Genomic DNA, 20,479 nt, shown 5'->3' on the forward strand with positions numbered 1-20,479 from the left:
TATTACTCTTATTTAACAAAGTAAGTCAATGCAAAAGAGAAAAGCACACATCTATGAGCAATTACAATACAGATGCGCTATACAAATAAAGAAAGAAAGGTACTGACAGCGCATAAAACAATTCGAAAAGTAGAACGCAGATAAAGTGGCACAAGATCGACGTTTCTACAGGAATTTCGCGACAAGAAACGAGTGAAGCTACTTAGTCCCAAAAGACTATAAGCTTCCGCTTGACCAAGCTAAAACTGCCAAATAAACACACAAGTGTTTTGTTTATTCGAAGTTTCGTTTAAGCAACGCAAAAGGAAGTCATGAGATATCACTTTATTAAGAAATCATGGCATGATCAACACAAGTGCAGGGAAAACGAGGAACTATTTGTATTCTCCTTCAACTTTCGTACATTCTCTTAAACAATGCATGCGAGCGGGTGCACATTATCACCCGAGAATTCCGCGCAGCTGTAGTGCTCGAATAGCGTTGCATAATGCTGTCCAGATCAACGTCAACAAACTTGCTCTTTGACGGAATAGTTCAACGAAAACCCTCTAGGTGGAGAGGAGTAATTAAATAGAATATGAGGAAGGGAACCCATACGGGTTCCTCGAAAGAAAAGCTTTGCAGTTGAAGAAACATTCGTTCTGGTCTGGGACTCGAACCCGGGACTACCGCCTTTCCGGGGCAGCCGCTCTACCATCTGAGCTAACCTAGGCGGCTAGCAGATAGCCGGGCGAAGTCGAATTAGTCAACAACTCGAAGCAAAGGCAAGTGGTTGACGTAATATTTATGCGGAAGCCCGCTAGGTGGAGAGAAGTAATTAAATAGACCATGAGATATCCAGCCAATCGTAGCAAATGCTACAAAGGGAACCCATACGGGTTCCTCGAAAAAAAAAAGCCTCGCAGTTGAAGAAAATTCGTCCTGGTCCGGGACTCAAACCCGGGACCACCACCTTTCCGGGGCAGCCGCTCTACCATCTGAGCTAATCAAACGGCTAACAGATGGCAGCGGCTGCCCCGGAAAGGCGGTGGTCCTGGGTTGGAGACCCAGATGAGGACGAATTTTTCTTCAACTGCGAGGCTTTTCTTTCGAGGAACCCGTATGGGTTCCCTTTGTAGCATTTGCTACGATTGGCTGGATATCTCATTGTCCATTTAAACTTGCTCTTTCTTGTGATTTCACTTGTGGCACGACCGTACGACCATCCACTTTGACAATGTTCATAGTCAAACGAGCATAGGCGCATTGTGCGGTTGCTTCGCACTATTGCCGCCATGACACAGAGCCCGAAGAGAGAACCAGTGTTTCGCAAGCTCTGGGTCATGACCCCCAATGGGTCATGAGCCTTTTGTTGGTGGCCTTGCAGGGCCCAAATATATGTAAATTCTGCTCGCCGCAGCAGAGATGAATGTTCAAACTCGGTGCCCATACTCTATCAATGCCATTTTCTTTAAGGGCTTAGATACCACAATCGTAATGTAGAATGACGCCTTCAAAGGTTTCCTGGACAAGCTGGCTCTTTGTAAGAGGACGATTGAGAGGGGAGATGTGCCTTCCTACTGACGTCTGAATTAGGTCTTTGGTGAAAAACAACTTGCAAAAGAGTTGCAACAGAACATCAAGCAACATTTGGCAAGCATCTAAAAAGAGTTCGAACTCTATTTCCATGATATCGCTGCAAATGAGATTGTACAGCTGAAACGTGCCCGCAACTCTTTGCGGCGCACTGTGGACAATCTTCCTGATGGCACACTACGAGGATCTCCAGTAACAACGGTTCAGCAACTCTAATTGCTGGGCCAAAATGTTGTCCGCTTTCTACAAGACCAGCTAATTTGCCCTGAAGGTTTTTCTTCCTTTCTCATCAACTTACATCTGTGACAGTGGTTTCTCGAATATTTTAGTGATCAAATCAAAGAGGAGAGACTGGTTGGATGCTGAAGCAGACATGCAATGTCCCTTCAGCCCCACAGATGCAGCTATTTGCTCGTATAAAGAAAACAAGTACACCATTTTCATTAAGATAAACGATTAAATCGATCTATGTTAAAAAAGAGTGCATCTGGCCTGGTTAACAAGAGAACAAGGTGCGAGCAGGCTCTTGCTCTCACCGTGTTCTCGTGTTGCTCATCGTCTTGAATTACCATCTCCCGCATTCCTCGTGTTTTCCCTGGTCTGGTTAATGTATGTTAAATAAATTAAAATAATAATGTATCTGCGTCATTGAAAGAAGTAAATTTTCAACAGGCTTATGCTGGTGGCATGGAGTTCGCGAGGGCGATTGGTGTCATGGTAGGTTTGGTGCCACTCAAAGGGGTCCGTGAGAAACACTGGACTAGAAGAAATGTGAGCACAGCAGCGTAGTGGCGGACATCCCATACGGTTGTCGGACAACTAGTGCACGGCATATTCTCTATATATAGCCCGGCGAGAGATGAAACCTTCGTCCATAATGCATTGAACGGTAGCTTAAAAAAATATTCAATTTTAGCTATGCGGTTTATCAGTGTGCCTATTGGTGGACAACCTAAGTCGGTATTACCGATCTCCAAACTGGTGTCATTCTGGTAATTGATTCCAAGTGGATACGCTTGACAAGCTCACCGGCTACAACTCGTAAATTCCAGTATGTGTCGTAAAGTAATAACTAAGAAGTAATTAGTGAGTTTTTTATTAATTAGTTATGTGTTTTGATTTCTCATGCTACTAATGTCCGCCTCATCGAATAAACCCGCTCAATGATACGAATTATGCTACCTGCCACAGGCGATTTCTAAAAATTCCGTAAAACTTAAAAATGAACACCCTTTATTTAAAGAGGGCCCGTCTAGTAAGGCATTGCATTTGAGTTGTGACAGTGCTATGGGAAGGCCACGTATAGTGAGGACTCCTGAAGAGCTGCGTGCATACGAGGAGCGGTGAAGAGAACGGAGACGACAATGTGAACAACGGCTTCGTGCTCACGTCACGGATGAACATCGTGCCCAGGACGCTCAGCGCAAGCGCCAAGCGTAGCAGGATGATGATGAATGCCGTGAAGCCGAAAACGCGGCCAAGCGACGAGAGTGCAATGCAATCAATCGTTTCAAGGGTGCAAATTGTAAATTTGAGATGAAAGTTCTCGATGGGGAATTTGGATTTAGTTGCTCCGTGTGTGATCTATTGTGGTTCCAGGTGAAGTGCATTTTGCTTGTTTCTGGTCCACTCTTTGTAGGTGCACGAAGTAACGGCGCAAGCCAAGTCGGAGGTTGTTGAAATGTCTTTCGCTAATAATGAGGTAAAGCGTATCTGAATGTCGCCATGTATATTATTTCAAGCCACGTCGCAATGGCTAATCGTTCTAGGTGTCGTTTACAGGTTCGCTGTCCAACCATCCTCACAGCGTGGATTGGGGTCCAATTTTTTCATATTTTAACCTCGTTTTGAATAACGTACAAATGACAACGCCACCAAACATTTAAGTTAACAAGAAAAAGTTCACTTGTGTATTTGTGCACGCGCATTAATTTTGATTGCCTATATTAATTTTTGTAATGTCACCTATGCCAAAACATTTTTTGTGCTGCATTTTCGTCCGCTATTCTTGCAGCGTAGCATGTCCACAGCAATTCAGCTGCAGAAATGGCGCTCGAGGTGCCATTAAAAGTGCACTACCAACGCCCGTGTTTCATTGTTGAGACGGCGCACTAAGCTTTTCAAGTACTCATTTTTTCCGCGATCTATTTTTGATTGGAATTCACTGCCCGAAAAAATTGTTTCATCAAAATCTGCAAGCTAGTGTTTTTGAAAGTGCGCTACTTGATTTATTCGTATTTTAGTATTTGGTCATTTTTTGGGGAATCTAGATGTTTTATTGATGGAGTGTTATTTCATAATTTGCAAATATTGAATTTGTGCACCCGACGTATTTTGGGGGAGTGTTCCTTTTTGTTTATTTTTTTCTGCCTTCCTGCTATTATATGTATTGCACTCGATTGTGAGCTGTATCACTTTATTATCTGGGCAGGTTGCACCTGTTTATTTTAATGGTTCTGGTTAAGCTGATACGCTTGCTTTGTTTTTTTATTATCCACTTTGTGTGCTTGTGTGCCGCGCGGCTTCATTCGTGCCACAGAACTGTGCAACTGTATAAACAATTTCCCACCTGCATGGTCCTTCGTGACCGCCAGTATACTGTTTATAAAAATATAAATAAAACTATTTGAGAAACAACCCCAGTGCGTTTTTAAGGTATATTGGTCAGTTACAGATATGCTGAATGTCTTCACCAAGCTTCCGTAATACTTCTTAATCCTTCTAGCATACACGCTGGTGCTTACGCCGATATCGTTTCGAATTACACAAGTAAACATGTCCTTGTAGAATGGCCTTATACCCTAAATAATGAGCCTCTGCTTTTGCTCTTCCTCTATAGTGTGAGGTAATGAAAACGCCTTTTCTTACTGGATTCCTTGCTTTCAGGCTAAGGCCGCGCTGACTATCTTTTTCTGAACTGCGTGAGATGTCCTAGAAGAAACAAACGAAACCTTAAGACTCCGGGAACTCCTTGATTTTCAAAACTAAATTACAATGAACAGCTCTTATGAGCCTCTAATCTTTTGATATGGTCGAACACTCCCCGGGTACTGCAGAAAACGCCCAGCTTTTTTTGGAACACTTGAAAAATTTGAGTGCCTCCTCACAGACTGCTAGCAACTCGACGGCCATGCGAACACGCTACTCCTCGATATGAAGAAGCAACCCGCAGCTTGCACCATTGTCATGGTTACCTGCCATCTTCCACTCCCTGGCTCTGGGACATGTAGCAGACCAGAGATACATTTTCCTGCCAACCTCTCCCCCTTTCTCTTCATTAAAATATTTACAATTTGTTAAAACACCCGCACACATACACACACACAAAAAAAAAGCTTGCGTCTATCATCACATTCAACGTGCACTCTCCGCAGGGCAACCTCTTGGCAATAGAAAACACACTTGGTTATCAAGGTCATTGCTAGGTGGCCTTTAATGATTTAATGAGTAGTCGTTTACTTCAGGCATGTTTTCTCCTTTTTTTGTGCATTGGGCACCTTCGAATCTGGCAGATAACACTTGGAGGGCACAGTGAACGTCGTTCGAGGGATAAAGGAGCATGTCGCTGTCCACGCGCACCTACGTTGTAGGCGCCGCATCTCTATCAAACTGTGGTATAGTGCCCGGTATGAGTCAGGTGGAAAGCCAGGATATCCTCATGGACATGACGAAAATGAAAAAGAAAAAAAAAAGCGGTTAGTGGAGGCGCAATGTCGCAAGTAATGCATGTATTATGATGCCAGCCGCTTGCGCAACGCAGCTTTGGCGCAGTGGTGCAAATGTTAGCCTTGAATATGCAAGACCATTGGTTCGATTCCGTGTACCAAGTCAAATGTATTTACGTCACGTCGGGACATGGCTGAGCCGAAGCGTGACAAACGGCCCATTTCCTAGCTGACAATGGCTGGTCGTAAAAGCACGATCGCGAGCGAGCCTGGTGGAAAAGCCACGGGAACACTGTAAGAACAGAGCGCGGTTGTTGTTTCATGCCTCGCGACGAGCAGAGTTACATTTATCTCCAATAGCAGAACCCGGAGGGCTTTCGCTGAGTACTCCGAGTTGTAGACTTGTTCCCTGCTGACCGCAGCGGCTACAAATATTGTTGTCGTGAATAACAGAATACGCGGAACATTCGAATATTGCTGTGAAATACTCGTGACAGCAGAAAGCCGAGTTGAGTTTGTGTTGTTTTTCGTTCTTTTTGTTGTGTTCGTGTTTTCTATGTCGGCCCTTTCAGAACCATCAAATGAGTTTGAAAAACATTTTACTGCTATTCATCATAATTTTTAGTCCACAAATGCTGTGCGCACACATCTGAAGCAAGAAAAATAAAATAATGTCGCACACTTTACACATTTAAATAGTGTGAATCATGTAGAGATGGCAAACTCAGTAATTAATAGCTCGATCTAACATTACTTGCCCGTAAAAAGAATATTTTAAAAAATCGTGCAGATCTAATACACAGTTTCTTGATTAGTTAACGTGGTGACAAATTTATGGTGCTATGCAAGTGCTACACAGACGAAGACATAGTGAAGTAGACTGAGAGATTAGTGAGATAAAAGTTTGTCTTCTATGGAGTTTAACATATCCTGCTTTTATCACATTCCCTAACTTTCTTGCCGAAGATGATGAAAGTTAGTCAAGAAGGTGCGACGTGCTTTTTCATTTGCATGATTTAGTGTGTACATCACATGTAGAAACGTCATTCAATCATTGCTATTTTGGTCATACACTTATTTTGTGTGTTTTTCTGATACAAACCACTGTGTATTTCCTTTCGCTACCTATCCAATGAACCGTTCCTCAAGTTATCAAATATTTCGTTTGCTTTTTCTGAAAGTTGCACGCACCAGTCAGCATGTATCGCCTTCTCGTGGTCAACCTAACCCACCGTGAAGTAAAAACGCTGGTCGGGTAAAATACGTCAGAGAAGAGAACCTTCGCGATTCTACATATGTTGCCAAATATTTGCAGTTGAGCTTAGGAGAGGTGCTGTATACGGGTATAATTGCAGAAATAAACATTCATACGATTTGTTCAATGCATAACTTAAAGTCACATTCATTTCCATTAAGAATTATTCAAACATTTTGGGGAAAATATGGACTGCCTCTCTTTAGTTATCTTTAGTGCTATAAATTAGGTAGAAAGTGCCTATTTTTAATGTCAGAATAACACGTTGTTGCTCATGTTCGGGCGCAAGTTGAGACCATATAAGGCAAGGAATGAAAAAGTAGTGACCGGGCTAATAGAATTGACTGTGCCGTTTATATGACGGTAAAGATGAATATTCAGTAGGTCAGAAACTGAAGACGGGGAAGGGGAACCACGAAACAAAAAAGTGCACAGAAGCTGCTCTTATCCTAAGGGAAACATGCACATACGGCTGTGTCAAACATGGACCTTACCTTATGCGTTTAAATCCCCTCTCTCAATAAAACGTTAGCCTTGACGCTTTATAACGGCACGTTGAATTCTCACACGAGGCGCTTTATATTTGATTCTAGTGACATTTTCGCGCCGATAATGTATGTTCTCTGGTACCTGGCAAAATGCTCGAAGGTCACTGATCCTCGCTTAGCCGGCATAAAAATATACAATTACCTCTCGCAGAAAATCATCAACAGGACAAGGACGTTGTCGGCCAACTCAAGACTTACTTCACGAGCACGTATAAAGATGGTAGAAAACATTACACCCTTACTCTGCAGAAGTATGTCGCATGGAGATCGGTGCCAACATTTTTTTTCTGATGTAGCCTAGCTTAATAGCATCCGTGCACATATCCTCAGAAAGGAAGAGCTTTCTGCGCGGCCAAGACCAGTCGATAGTCGATGTAAGCATGTGGCACATTTCGACGTGGCGCTTTGTGAGGAGCGGCATCCAGAAGCATGTGGTTTTTGTGGTTGCGGTAGAGTGTGTTTGTTTCGCGTTGCTGCCGAAGACCAGGCGCAAAATGCTGCTCCTGTAATTCAGATAGGCTCCGGTCTGGTGTCGGGTCTGCAATTCGATCTCGAAGGGAAAATCGTGGACGCCTACCTCGGGATACCCTATGCGCAGCCGCCTGTCGGAGAGCTCAGATTTAAAAAGCCGAGACCAGTTTCACCGTGGGACGGCATCTACAACGCGACGGCTAAGCCAACGCCTTGTCATCAGGTGCCAGTGCCCTTACTTGGACTGACCAAGTTGAACTACGCCAACGCATCCGAAGACTGCTTGTACGTTAACGTGTGGAAGCCATCGCAGCCTGGCTGCTCGAAACAGCAAAACTGCACTAAAGAACTTCTTCCAGTTTTCGTGTATTTTCACGGAGGCGCCTTTCAGTGGGGCGACTCGTCGCTGCTAGTTTACGATCCGGCGAACTTTGTGGCACTGACAGACGTCGTCTTCGTGACGTTCAATTACCGCCTGGGAATCTTCGGATTCTTATCCCTGGAGGCGCCGGATATGCCGAGTAATGTGGGCATCTGGGACCAGCACATGGTGCTCCAGTGGGTGCGTGACAACATTGCAAGCTTCGGAGGTGATCCCCGCCAAGTGACCATCGGCGGACAGAGTGCGGGGGCGACATCGGCGGCTCTGCATGCCGCGTCTCCACGAAGCAAGGGACTCTTCAAGCGATTAATCACACAGAGTGGATCGCCGCTTTCCATGGTGTTGAGCATCTTCTTCAGGGGTGAAGGGAAATTTATAAATACCGCCGTCTTGTTGGGTTGCTATGACGTTAAGATGGCATTTAGCGAGCAGCGTAAGCAGGTCATCAGCTGTCTTCGTAAACTCGATGCAAGCTTCATTATGCGAAAAATCGAAAACCTTGAATTTTTGCAGCAACTTTTTGCACCCTTCGACAAGGACGACTTCCTTCCCTTTTCTGTTCTGTCTCCAGAGCCGTGGAAACAACTGCACGTGGAAGACGTGCTGCTGGGAACCACCACTGACGAAGGAACAATGTTTTTTAGCTTCCTCGCCGACTCATTTCCTCAGGCAACCGAAGTATTGGCCACGCAGTACAGAACTGTTGTAACAGTCGTTATATCTCAGGCTATGAACATCCCTATGTCGGCTGCAAAAGAACTTGTACTTGCTTATTTCGGAGGACACGAAGTTGAGCACAGCTACAGCGAAGTACGCGACATCATCTGCGAAATTTTCGCTGATGCTGTTTTTAACTGTCCTACGCAGCTGTTTGCTGACAGTGCGGCTGAGCAGGGAATAAGGACGCACCGTTACTTGTTCGCTTACAAGTCGACGCACAGCTTTTTCCCGAAGTGGATGGGTGTGGCACACACCGAAGACCTTTTTTACACTATGGGATCGCTACCATTCCTGAGAGACAAAAGCCGTTACACCGACGTTCTTGGCTCGTTGGGAAAGAGGTACTTGGCAACACAGGACTACACAAGCGAGGAAGAGCAGTTTATGAAGGATGTCGTCAGCGCTTGGGGCGCCTTTGTGCGATCAGGGTGAGCATGTATGCTTTCTTTATTCAGTTTTGAGCGGTATGTTGCACTGCTTCCCGAGACTTGAATACATGCGCCCGTTCTATAATGCTGAATAAACTTAAAACAATGTTCGAGAATAACAATACGCCCAAGTAAATGATGTCCATCTCCAGTTTTTCAGACTTTTTATTAGCTAAATTAAAAAAAACTTCAGATGATAACCACATATGTCTTGCGTTACACTAACAAAACTTTGACAGACATGGCATGCACAGCGCATTTTTGATTCCTTTCCAAGCCCGCATCGTCACTCGACTTCCATAAGATCATAAAGCTACGAGAACCTCTTGAATCCAACAAAAATTGTAAAATAGGAACCGCGGCAAGCAGGCAAACAGTACAGAAAAAATTGCAGGCTCAGTTGCAGTTGATGTCCACGTAATTAAATTCGTTATTTGTAGACAAAGGTTGTATCAACAATGTAACGGTTGTGTAACGAATGCTTGAATAGAGGGTATAGGCTGTACCTATTTACAATGAGTAAGACAGAATGTTTGTAATGGCAAGATATGAGATTGAAAGCTAACTAAAACCCAGTGACTTACAAGTTTTTGTTCAGAACCTGATTTTGAGATGCTGACAGCTGTCCTAAACAATTACGTCATATCAGCCATGTATCACTCCCCCTCAGAAAATATTTCGAAATGTATGGCTAATTTAGAAAACTTGTTTAACCATGCTGTGATGAACAGAAATTTAATTGTATGTGGTGGCGATATTAATATTGACATGTTATCTAACGAAACTTCTAAACATGAGGTGACGTGTCTGTTCGATAGTTATGTACTACTTAACACTATTAATATGCCAACAAAAGTTACTACCAATACATCTACACTAATCGATGTCTTTCTCATGAACCTTAATTCTGAGGATGTTAGAGCAGGAACCAGTTCATGTGATATTAGCGATCACCTACCTGTATTTCTAGTTACTAAGCAAGAAATTAAAAAAACTACTCTCTATATCATCGCGTCCTATAACAGTGCCTAAACGTGAGAATTTCCGTCAAGAACTAATTCACATATCGTGGAATGACGTTCTAACCGAATATAACGCGAACATTGCAGTCAATACATTTATTGAAAAGTTCAAACAAGTATATTATCGTAATTTTCCTCGAATTACCCACTGCCCATCTAAAAAAATTAGGAAACTGTGGATCACACGAGACCTGTTTCACAACATAAACGAAAAAAACGTTATGTACAATACATTTATAACTTGTCGCGACCCACAACCTATTTACTACCTTTAAAAATGTCGTAATTGCCTAATTAAAGACATTCAAAAGGCTAGACAAAACTACTTTGAAAATCTTTTTATGCACTCATCTGGTAATTCCGCTTACACTTGGAAAAATATTAATAAAGTGTTAGGAACACCCAGCTCAAAAAGCGCAATTGCAGAGCTAACAATCAACGGCAATGTTATTAGTGGCAGCCAGTTATCTAATACGTTTAATTATTATCTAGTGAACTTAACGTTTGCTGGAGAGAGAGAGGTTTATTAGCAGAAAAGCAGAGACGTCGGCTTGAGCGTTAGTTTGCTCTGGCCTGCAACTCTACACTGGGGAAGGGGGGGGGGGGATAAAAAGAGCGAGGAATGATGATGATAACATTAGGAGGTGCGTATATACATGTCTATCACGTTGAGGTCATACTGGAACATCTCGTAATGCTATGTCATACATTATCCATGGATTCACTATTTATAGGAAAGATAGAAATCGCCATAGCGGGGGCGTATTCATTCTTGTTGCGAACGAGTGGACTAGCGAGGAAATTTCTTTTCATAATTCAGCCGAAGCAGTGTGGTGCCGCGTTTATTTACCGAAGGGAAAAACTGTCGTTTTTGGTTGTTTCTACCGTCCGCCGGACAGTAGTGACACTCCTATGACACTGCTTTCTGAGATGGTGCAGTCTATTCCAGACAGTGTACTTTTGAGTGGGGATTTCAACCTACCAGATTTTGATTGGACAACCTGTGGTACACATAATAGGTCATCAGTCTATACTTTGTTTAATGAATTCTTGAGAGTTTTTCGGGTTTTTTTTCAATATGTGAATGTTCCCACAAGACATGATGTCATTCTGGATTTAATCTTATGTAATGACCCCAATGTTGTTTCCACTGTGTTGGTGATCCCTGGTATAAGTGATCATAAGGGCGTTGTGACCGACTTAAACATAAAAAACGTTCAAATAGCACAGGCAATACCAAGAAAAATTTTCCTATATCAACATTGTGGCTATGATTCTGTTTCTGCAGAATTAGAGTTGTATTACCCAACATTTTTGCTTTTGGCAGAAAGCCGTTGTTCTTCGGCGCTGTGGTCTTCTTTCCGTGATAAGCTACTTAACGCAGTTGAAGCTCATGTACCAAATAGAATACTAAAAAAGATAACGAAACAAAAACCTTGGTTTAATGGTAACATTCGCAGATTAATTAGGAAAGCACGAAGTTCGTACAGAAAATTTCGCAAAAAGAGTACCGCGTCTAATGAACAAGAGCTGAGGAACGCAAACCTGATGCTGAAATCAGCAATAAAATCAAGAAAGTATTTATGTTTTGCCCAGCTGAGTGATAGGCTAAAGAAAAACCCGAAAGAGTTCTGGAAGTATGTGAAACAGAGTAGAAAATACGATATGAACATTCCTGCTCTAACTGTGCAGAGTAATACTCTATGCACCGATGAAGAAAAAGCTGAAGCTTTCAATAAATATTTCCAGTCAGTTTTTACTCAAAGTACGCCTGGTGATGTGATGGCGTTTCCAGTCACGCAGCCTTCCATGGAAGACGTAGAGATTAACATTAATGGTGTTGATTGCATGTTACAGCAGATAGATACATCGAAAGCAGTTGGGCCGAACGGCCTATCGCCATTTATTCTTAAAAATTGTCACAGCATCATTGCACAGCACTTATGCGTTATATATGAAACTGCACTTAATACTGGAGTTGTTCCCCATGACTGGAAAATTGCTAACGTAGTCCCGGTTCATAAATCAGGTGCCAAAAGCTCGTCGAAAATTACAGGCCCATCTCGCTAACAGCAATTTGTTGCAAGTTATTTGAACACATCATATACAGTGAAACAGTTAAATACTTGGAGTCAATCAACTTCTTCACGCCGTCTGAGCATGGTTTCAGAAATGGGCGTTCATGTATAACCCAGCTAGTCAAATTTCAACATTACATTGCACAATCCTTAGACAGTAACGCTCAAGTAGATGCAGTGTTCCTTGATTTCCGTAAAGCTTTCGATACCGTCCCACACAACCTGTTAGAATTTGCAATGCTTTCTGCAAACATAAACCCTAAAGTTATTATTTGGATACACGGCTACTTAAACAGGTCGTAGAAAAGCGTAGTAATTAACGGCTCAAAATCATCCGCAGTAAACGTTACGTCCGGTGTACCACAAGGGAGCGTACTAGGACCTTTGCTGTTCCTGATTTACATTAATAGCATAGTTGATGGTGTTACCTCTCCGATTAAGTTATTCGCAGATGATTGTGTAGTGTTTAGGGAGATTAAATCGCGTAAGGATGTCGAAATTTTGCAAAATGATTTGTGCAGAATATCAACGTGGTGTCAAAATTGGAAAATGACTCTAAACGACCGGAAATGTTGCTGCGTAACGTTCACCAACAGGATACGTAAAGTATATATAACGTACGAAATCAATAATTCAATTATTAGCAATTAATCTCATCATAAATACTTGGGCGTCTATTTTTCCGACAATATTAATTGGATTAAACACATAGATATGACCGTGACAAAGGCAAGTAGAATGCTATACTTTATACGCAGAAATTTTAGGCAAGCCTCACAGACCGTGAAACAAACCCTGTATCTCATGTATGTAAGATCTATTCTGGATTATGCTTGTGTAATCTGGGACCCCCATCAGCAATACTTGATCGACAGACTGGAAAAAATGCAAAATCAAGCAGCCAGATTTGTTAGCAACAACTGTAATTCTTTTGCAAGTATCACAGAAATAAAACAAACCTTGGGATGGGAGCCACTAATGGTGAGGAGGCAGAAACTGCGGCTTAAATTTCTTCATAGTGTTTATTACAATAGAAATGCCATTAACCCCCTTGATTATCTCTTCGCACCAACGTACGTCTCAAATCGACGAGATAATTCACAGAATATATTAGAATACTCCTACAAAACCCACTCTTTTGGCAGTACCTTCTTCGTAAAAACTATAGAGGAATCGAACCGACTCCCGGATGATATCGTTAATAAAACTGATAATGAAATCTTTTTTTCTTCCCTGTAACAACGCCCACAATACCACTGCCAATAGGAGTGGTTTGTTGTCCCGAAGCGTTTGGGTGTTTAAATGTGTGGCTGTGTCACTGTTTATGATTTGTGTAATTCACTGTTATTCGAGTGTTTCTTTTTTCTTAAAAGTATCTTGTGTATCGTTGTATTTGTCGTAACTATCATATCGATTGCTAACTGCGTTATGGTATTACCCTTGTGTACCTCCCCTACGCAATGCCGTACGGCGATGTAGGTGAAGTGTAAATAAATAAGTAAATAAATAAAATAAAGGACAAGTGCCCAAGTACTATGTCTTTAAGGCCTACCTCCGAAAACGAGGTCTACGAGACATCATGCAGCTTAAAAACAGTAACGGCTGTGATTATTTTGATTTTCAAATTAAATCAAATAAATACGTTGCCGACATAATCGCACAACCACTTTCAGATCTCATTAACCTTTGTCTGTCAAAAGAAATTTTCCCTCAACATTACAGATTGCAAAAGTGTGCATTTTACACAAAAAGGGAGATAAAAATATTTAGCAAACTACAGGCCCATATCAATTTTGCCAGTATTTTCTAAAATAATAGAAAAAATTCTTCATTCACAGTTAGCGGAATTAACAAACATAACCTATTATGTGACGCGCAATATGGTTTTAGAGAAAATTGATCTACTGAGCTTGCGCTACTTGACCAGAAAGAGTTTATTTTAAATAGAATAGAAAGTAAACAATTAGTGATTGGTGCTTTCATGGATTTCAGCAAGGCTTTCGATTCTCGGAATAGAAATTTGCTTTTTCAAAAATTTGATTTATGCGGTGTAAGCGGTGTCGCCTTAGATATTTTTGACTCGTATTTAAGCGAAAGAAAACCGTAAGTATGTATAAATAATTTTGCTTCGACGGTTCAATCAAATTCTCTCGGTGTTCCTCAGGGCAGTATGTTAGGCCCTTTTCTTTTCAATTTATACATAAATGATACTGTAAACATACATTGTTCAGCAAAATTTATCGTTTATGCTGATGACATGAGTGAATTTTTTGCACCCGAAGATATTAACCAGTTAATCCAAAGAGGCAATAATATGTTACAGAATTTATATGACTGGGCTTCCTCCAATGGTCTAGTAATTAATGCAGAAAAAACTAATGCGGTTAGTTTTCGAGCAAAAGGCAAGCAGGTGCATGTAACTTCTTATCTGTATCTTAGTAACAATATTATCCAAATTGTCGATCATGTTAAAACTTTAGTGTCATATTTTCGAATGCCATGTTATGGGACACACATGTACATCAGGTAGTAACAAAAACTGCACGTATACTTGGTATAATTTATCGCAACCATTATCTACTTCCATTGAAAACAATACTTATCATTTACCATACGTTGTTTCTATCCTATGCTCACTACTGTTTTCTCGTATGGGGTGACACAACGCAAGCAAACCTTGATAAGCTTACAAGAGTTCAAAATAGATTTTTTGAAATTGTTGCTGAAAAAGAGGCTAATCATTCTGTAAGTTATATACAAGAAAATATAAGCTAATAGGTATGCAGAGTCTTTACAATTACAACATTTGTAAGGCGATAAAGAAAGAACTTAGACTAAGAACAATAATTTCTGATCCTAGCTAACCTAAAACCCACTGGGAGTAAATATGATACACGCCAGCATGATCGTTGGTTAGTGCCTCGTTCACGTACTAACTATGGTGACCAGATGCTACGCAATGTTATTCCAAAGATGTTAAATTATCTTAGTGGTAATAATATGAACATAGAAATGTGACTTCAATGGACACTATTGCATTGTTTTTATAATTTTAATGCTAATTTATACCAGCTATTCATTATATGTGTGATGTATCCATTTGTATCACTGTAATCCAGTTATGTCTTTTCAACATGCGTATATATTTCCCCTTTCTCTTCTATTTTGCGACGTTTTATCAATAACTATTGTATCCTGTTACACTTTATTTGTTGTAATAATTGTGAATTATTGTTATTGTAAACGTTAGCATATCTCCTGTTTAGTATATTATGTTTTGTTCACTATTAGATGTCACTGCTTTGCAGCCCTTTTGAAGGTAGTGGGAGCTAGTCAAGCTGCTATTATGCAGCTTTTACTCCCGCCATCCTTCATGTATGATACATGAAAATAAAGATTCAATTCAATTCACATACCAAGTGCACATATTAAGCGCGCATGCCCAGTCGCTTATGTGGCACACAATTTCAGGCTCCACTATCACCAGGCTCGACCCACGAAAACGGCTAGATAGGTTCGCCAGCTGAACAGTGGCTGGACTCGAAGAAGAATGATTTAATATATAATTTGCTTCGACTTGTCATAAGCGCGAACGTAACAACGCTTTTCATAGAATATTTAGTGCTTTATTTGGCTTAGCATTAAGAAGGGAAGGTTGGTAATTTCGCCGGCTCTTTGAATTAGGAACTTCGCCAGAACGGTTTACAAGATTATAGCTCAGCATAGCGATACGGTTCTGCCATTCAGCTGCCCGTCCAGAGAAATGGCAGGTTCGCGCGTAATTGTTAGGCATATTAACTAGCTTGTGTCAAGATGGAAGCAGCATAGACGACAGCAGACTGCTATGCTAACCGTGTCTATTCGCGTTGCTAGAATGACCACGTTCCTTGAAACCCCTCCCCCCCCCCCACCCCACCCCTCCTTATAGAGAACGCGCGCACGCATACGACATACACCACTCGTCCCACACGCACACACTATTATGCAGTTTCGTATAGGTTCTAGCAGAGCGGATCCATCCGCCGTTAAGCTTCTATTGCACACTGTTTCTTAGCTACAGCAGAGTCCGACTACACAAAGTTATACTGATGCATTTCCTCTTCAAACATTGCATGCGTTGTTGATTCAATAACTGCCCGCATGCACTCGCACTTATAAGTTTTGCTGCCTTCCAAGCCAATTTATGTGGAGCCTCAAGATATGTGCTCTCTCCAGGAAACCGACGATTCCACGTGCCGGCGTGGTCTGGCCCTCATACGGTGTCGATAAGCGTCAGATGCTACTTCTGAGGCCAGACAACTTCACCATCGTCAACGACATGAAAACAGACCGCTGTGCCCTCTGGAAGCCAATACTTTACAGGAAGTAAGTGTGACTGAATGGCTTCTTGGCATCTGAACTTGTTTTGATCAACCCCTTTCAGCGGGCAGTTAGAGAATATATGTTTTCTCATTTTTGCAAACATGTTTGCTGAGTGAACGTGTCATTTAGTGTGCTGCAAGTTCAGTGTATTTTGCCTTTATCACTTGTAAGGACATTCGGTATCGTACTCGGCGCCCATCCCGATATCACAATGCACTATGGCTCGCCGATGACCACTTATTCCTGTACGTACGGGCAAGCGTATGCTAACAGCGCAGCTTGAGAGACGTGACAATAAATAATGTGGCAACAGCTTGAGATCTTTTATTTGCAGCAAATCTTCCATATAGAGGTAGACATGTTCTAAAACATACGACACCTATATCTTGCTGGGGTAACATGCTTATTGGAAGAAAATTATTGTGCCAATTTCGTTGTTATTCAAAAATGGCGCTTGTCCTGCCAAGATGTGAAGTCTCGCACACTAACTCTCTGGCCAAAATAAATATTTTCTTTTTGGCCAAAGCTATATGAATATTTCATTTCGTGGTATTCTAATAACTATCTGCAGACATTCAGTAAAAGTGACTGACCGAGGATATAAATAGTTATTAAGAAGTCGCGGGGCAGTTCTAGTGAGTGTTACGCGCAGTAGCATATGAAGTTGCGCCTCTTTCTTAGACCAATACTTTTCTTAACACCTGTAAACAGCAAAAATGATCTGAGCGATGCAACTGACCAGTAAACGGGGAAGTTACCGCCCAGGAAGCATCGGCATGAAACACGAAAAATTATGACGGCATATACAAGTGACCCAATTAATCATGGTGTGCCACCTCTGCTAAATGCTAATTTTCATAAAAAATGACCTCGACTGAAAACTTGGTTCTGACTTTTTATTTCACTTCAATGAAAAAACAAATCTGAGATGGAATCGAACCACCCAGCACTGACAAAAACATTTCGTGATCGTGATTATCCCGGCACCACGATCACGGCACAACGCCATGATCATGGCAAAAGCAAGTTTTGATTTGCTTGCAAAGCTACTTCTACATCATGATCCTAAGTAGCTTATTCAGGAAAATAGCGGATAACTTCGAAGGGTGTTGCGGCCAACTTTACTTTTTGCACAATCTCCATTACTATATAGTTGCCACCCTTTACCCTTACCGTTATATCTGAAAGCAGTTACTGCCTTCTACGAGCACCCCGTACACAATCTCATGCAATATTTCAATAACATTTGTGTCACGTTGGTTCGCTTCATTTTCATAATTTCAGAGATGCCCAGGAGGTTCCAGTGACAAGTTCAACCACGACTGCAAAGACAAAGAAGCACGGTAGTCCGCAGTTGGGGAAGACAAAGCCTACTCACCAAAAACCAGAAAACAGCGCATCGAAATCCTACCAAAGCTCCATCGCAGTGTCCTTCATGGTGCTGTCGTCACTTGCAGCCCTTCCTCTGTTGCAGTCAAACATTTGTACAATTTAATTAAGCATAGCCGTGTCACATAACTATAAAAGTAGGCCTAAGGGCAAACCTTAATGGCAGAGAGCTTTAATAGCGAGAACTTTTACATTTAACTATTTCGTTGCACTTAGAAATGCGCTCATTTTCGGTAATATTATGCTTAAACGTTTTATTTCAAGACGTTGTAGTCGCAACGTATACTGCAATTCATAAAAGCATAGCCTGATCACTGCATGGTATTTTGAATGAATGTATTGCAATAATAATTGCTCAGACAATTTTTTAGAATTTTTATGTGAAACTTCAAAGAAGAGCCTCAAAAAATGCGAATGAAATAATAATTTTCCTATTTTTGGTATAGTTACTGAGGGGGGAAAATCTTAAATATAGAAAATATGTACCTGATTCCCAGTTCCCGGCTTCTATAAGTCGGATGACGCAAAAATAAAGTATTACGAAGATTTGTTGGTGTCAATATTATAGTCATAGTGATGCCCATGCTTTGTGGGAAAGCAGTAACTTCGCAAATGCGAAAACGAGTAGTTCCTATTCTACAGGGAGCATTTGTTTTTACTTATTGAAGCAGGCACCTGGTTTGTTTTTAGCTGTGTTTTTTTTAGGCTCACCAAACAATGACTGACAGGTCAGGGAGCATACAGAAGCTTCCCCACACTTGATTATTGCGTTCGGTCAGGTTTTCTGTGCAAGCAAGGTGGTCTAGTGTACGTCCAACTGGCGCTGGAGCCTCCACATGGTTTATTCATTTCCTGTATAGCGCTGTACAGAAGTGTGGAGTGTTGCGCAATAGTGTACTATAATCGATAAGAGCACTTGGACAGTTTAGAATGTAAGAGATTAGACACCTAGTAAAACTTCGGTCGAAGGTCGGTCTTCAATTCACTGCATGATCTCGGCAGAGTACGGCAGAAGTCAAACGAGAAAAATAATAATCTAGCAACGTTAAAAAATATTTTTATAAAATCGCCATGACTCGATTCGAACCCAGTGTCGCACAATCATGAGCCCAACGCTTTTTTCGTGGCACCATGAAGCCAGACGGAAAGGCCCGCTATTACACAGGTTCTGTATCAGCTGCTGTGTCTCGTCACTGTAGTGTTAGGATTATAGTGAAGGGTCCCCTCACTCTAGTTAGTTCCTATTGCATATTGCCACATCTATGTGGCAGCGTTAACGTGCCCGGCCATGAAGACGACGATGGATCAGCGCACGCGTAGATCAGCAAAGAGAGGAGCCATGTGCTGAGGCAACCACAAGACGAGGAAACGCCGCGTTCGGGCTCTCATAAAAAGCGCTTAAAATTATTAGTGTTGCGCACCTGCTTTCCCGTGTCTCCTACGAAGAAGCGGTTCTTTGCAGCGAGGTCCATACGCTGAGAGAAATCTGGCGATATTTTTGCTGGTGCATTTTGTTTCTAAATATGCTTTTGCCGCCGAATCTCTACAGTGCTACGCATGCGAGCAAGCTTTGATCCGCTTGTTCTTAACCAAGCTGCACAACAGCGGATAAATACTCATGTTCCTCCGGTCGGATGACCGGGGGGGAGGGGGGGGGGGGTACTTAGGTATATGCGTCTTTTGCATCCGCCGATCAATTAACAATGGAATGACACGTTGTTACTGCGAATTTATTTTATTCCAGAATATTCATTTGCAGGTTATTTATACTGCGGTTCTTATTCATGGCCGGGCGGCGCATGCGCAGTGTGTGCCTATGTGGCCCGTACGCCTCAAGTTTCCACCCGCCCTGGCACTGTGAATCTGCAAACCTTACGTTAAGTGACACGTTACGTGATTACGCCTCAGTGACATGGGCCAATCACTGACGACAAAAAACTTATTCTTTGCCATTACGAATTCTGTAAGGAGTGCTATGATCCAGTTTGCATATGATCTACACAAAGACTAATTTAGAAGCAAGATTCAAAGTGAAAGATCCCCAGACATTAGGCAGAGGCATATTTAAAAGTAAGATTAACCAGCAAAAAGTCTCCAGATTTTCGTCACCGTACGGGCCTCACTGCAAAGAACCGCTCCCCTCCTACGACATCACGACACTGGTGGAAGTGCGAGATACCCTTGCCCCATGCTTGGCACGTTCCTGCGGAGCCATACATCGAACCCGAAATCACGTTTTTCAGTCGAAACTAAGGTTTACTGAACCAGTAGCCAGCTGCTAGGCCTAACGCCCAACTATCTACCTACTTCCGCCATGGCCACATCTCCATCGCAGGTGACCCGCTACACAATCCCAAGTTTCCAGGAAGTTTTCAATGTAACGCTTTCGAAGATGTCCAAAGATTGGGTCGGCTACTTCGAGCGCGTTGCCAACTATAATAATTGGGGCTCCGCTCAAAAGTTTGCGAATGTGTATTTTACCCTTCAAGATAGTGTGTGGACGTGGTATGAGGACCAGGAGAAGTTTGACCACATCAGATCCCTCTCACACAGAGGTGCTAGGCCCTTTCACAAGCAGCGACAG

At 42.1% G+C, this 20,479-nt stretch overlaps 2 protein-coding genes across 2 annotated transcripts in view; one reads left to right on the top strand and one right to left on the bottom strand.

The window, feature by feature from the left end:
- LOC119456382 (acetylcholinesterase-like) overlaps positions 1-20,479 on the bottom strand; it is a 228,478-nt gene that overhangs the window by 195,963 nt on the left and 12,036 nt on the right. The gene's annotated exons all lie outside the window — the stretch shown is intronic.
- Positions 1-20,479, top strand: part of LOC119457041 (uncharacterized) — a 36,252-nt gene that overhangs the window by 2,747 nt on the left and 13,026 nt on the right. The window contains exons 4-6 of the mRNA XM_049669188.1: positions 7,374-9,044; positions 16,360-16,509; positions 17,791-17,992. Of these exons, the coding sequence (XP_049525145.1) occupies positions 7,374-9,044; positions 16,360-16,509; positions 17,791-17,992 (2,023 nt within the window). The remainder of the gene's footprint in view (positions 1-7,373; positions 9,045-16,359; positions 16,510-17,790; positions 17,993-20,479) is intronic.

Source organism: Dermacentor silvarum, chromosome 6, assembly GCF_013339745.2.
Source record: "Dermacentor silvarum isolate Dsil-2018 chromosome 6, BIME_Dsil_1.4, whole genome shotgun sequence".
Classification (NCBI taxonomy): Eukaryota; Metazoa; Arthropoda; class Arachnida; order Ixodida; family Ixodidae; genus Dermacentor; species Dermacentor silvarum.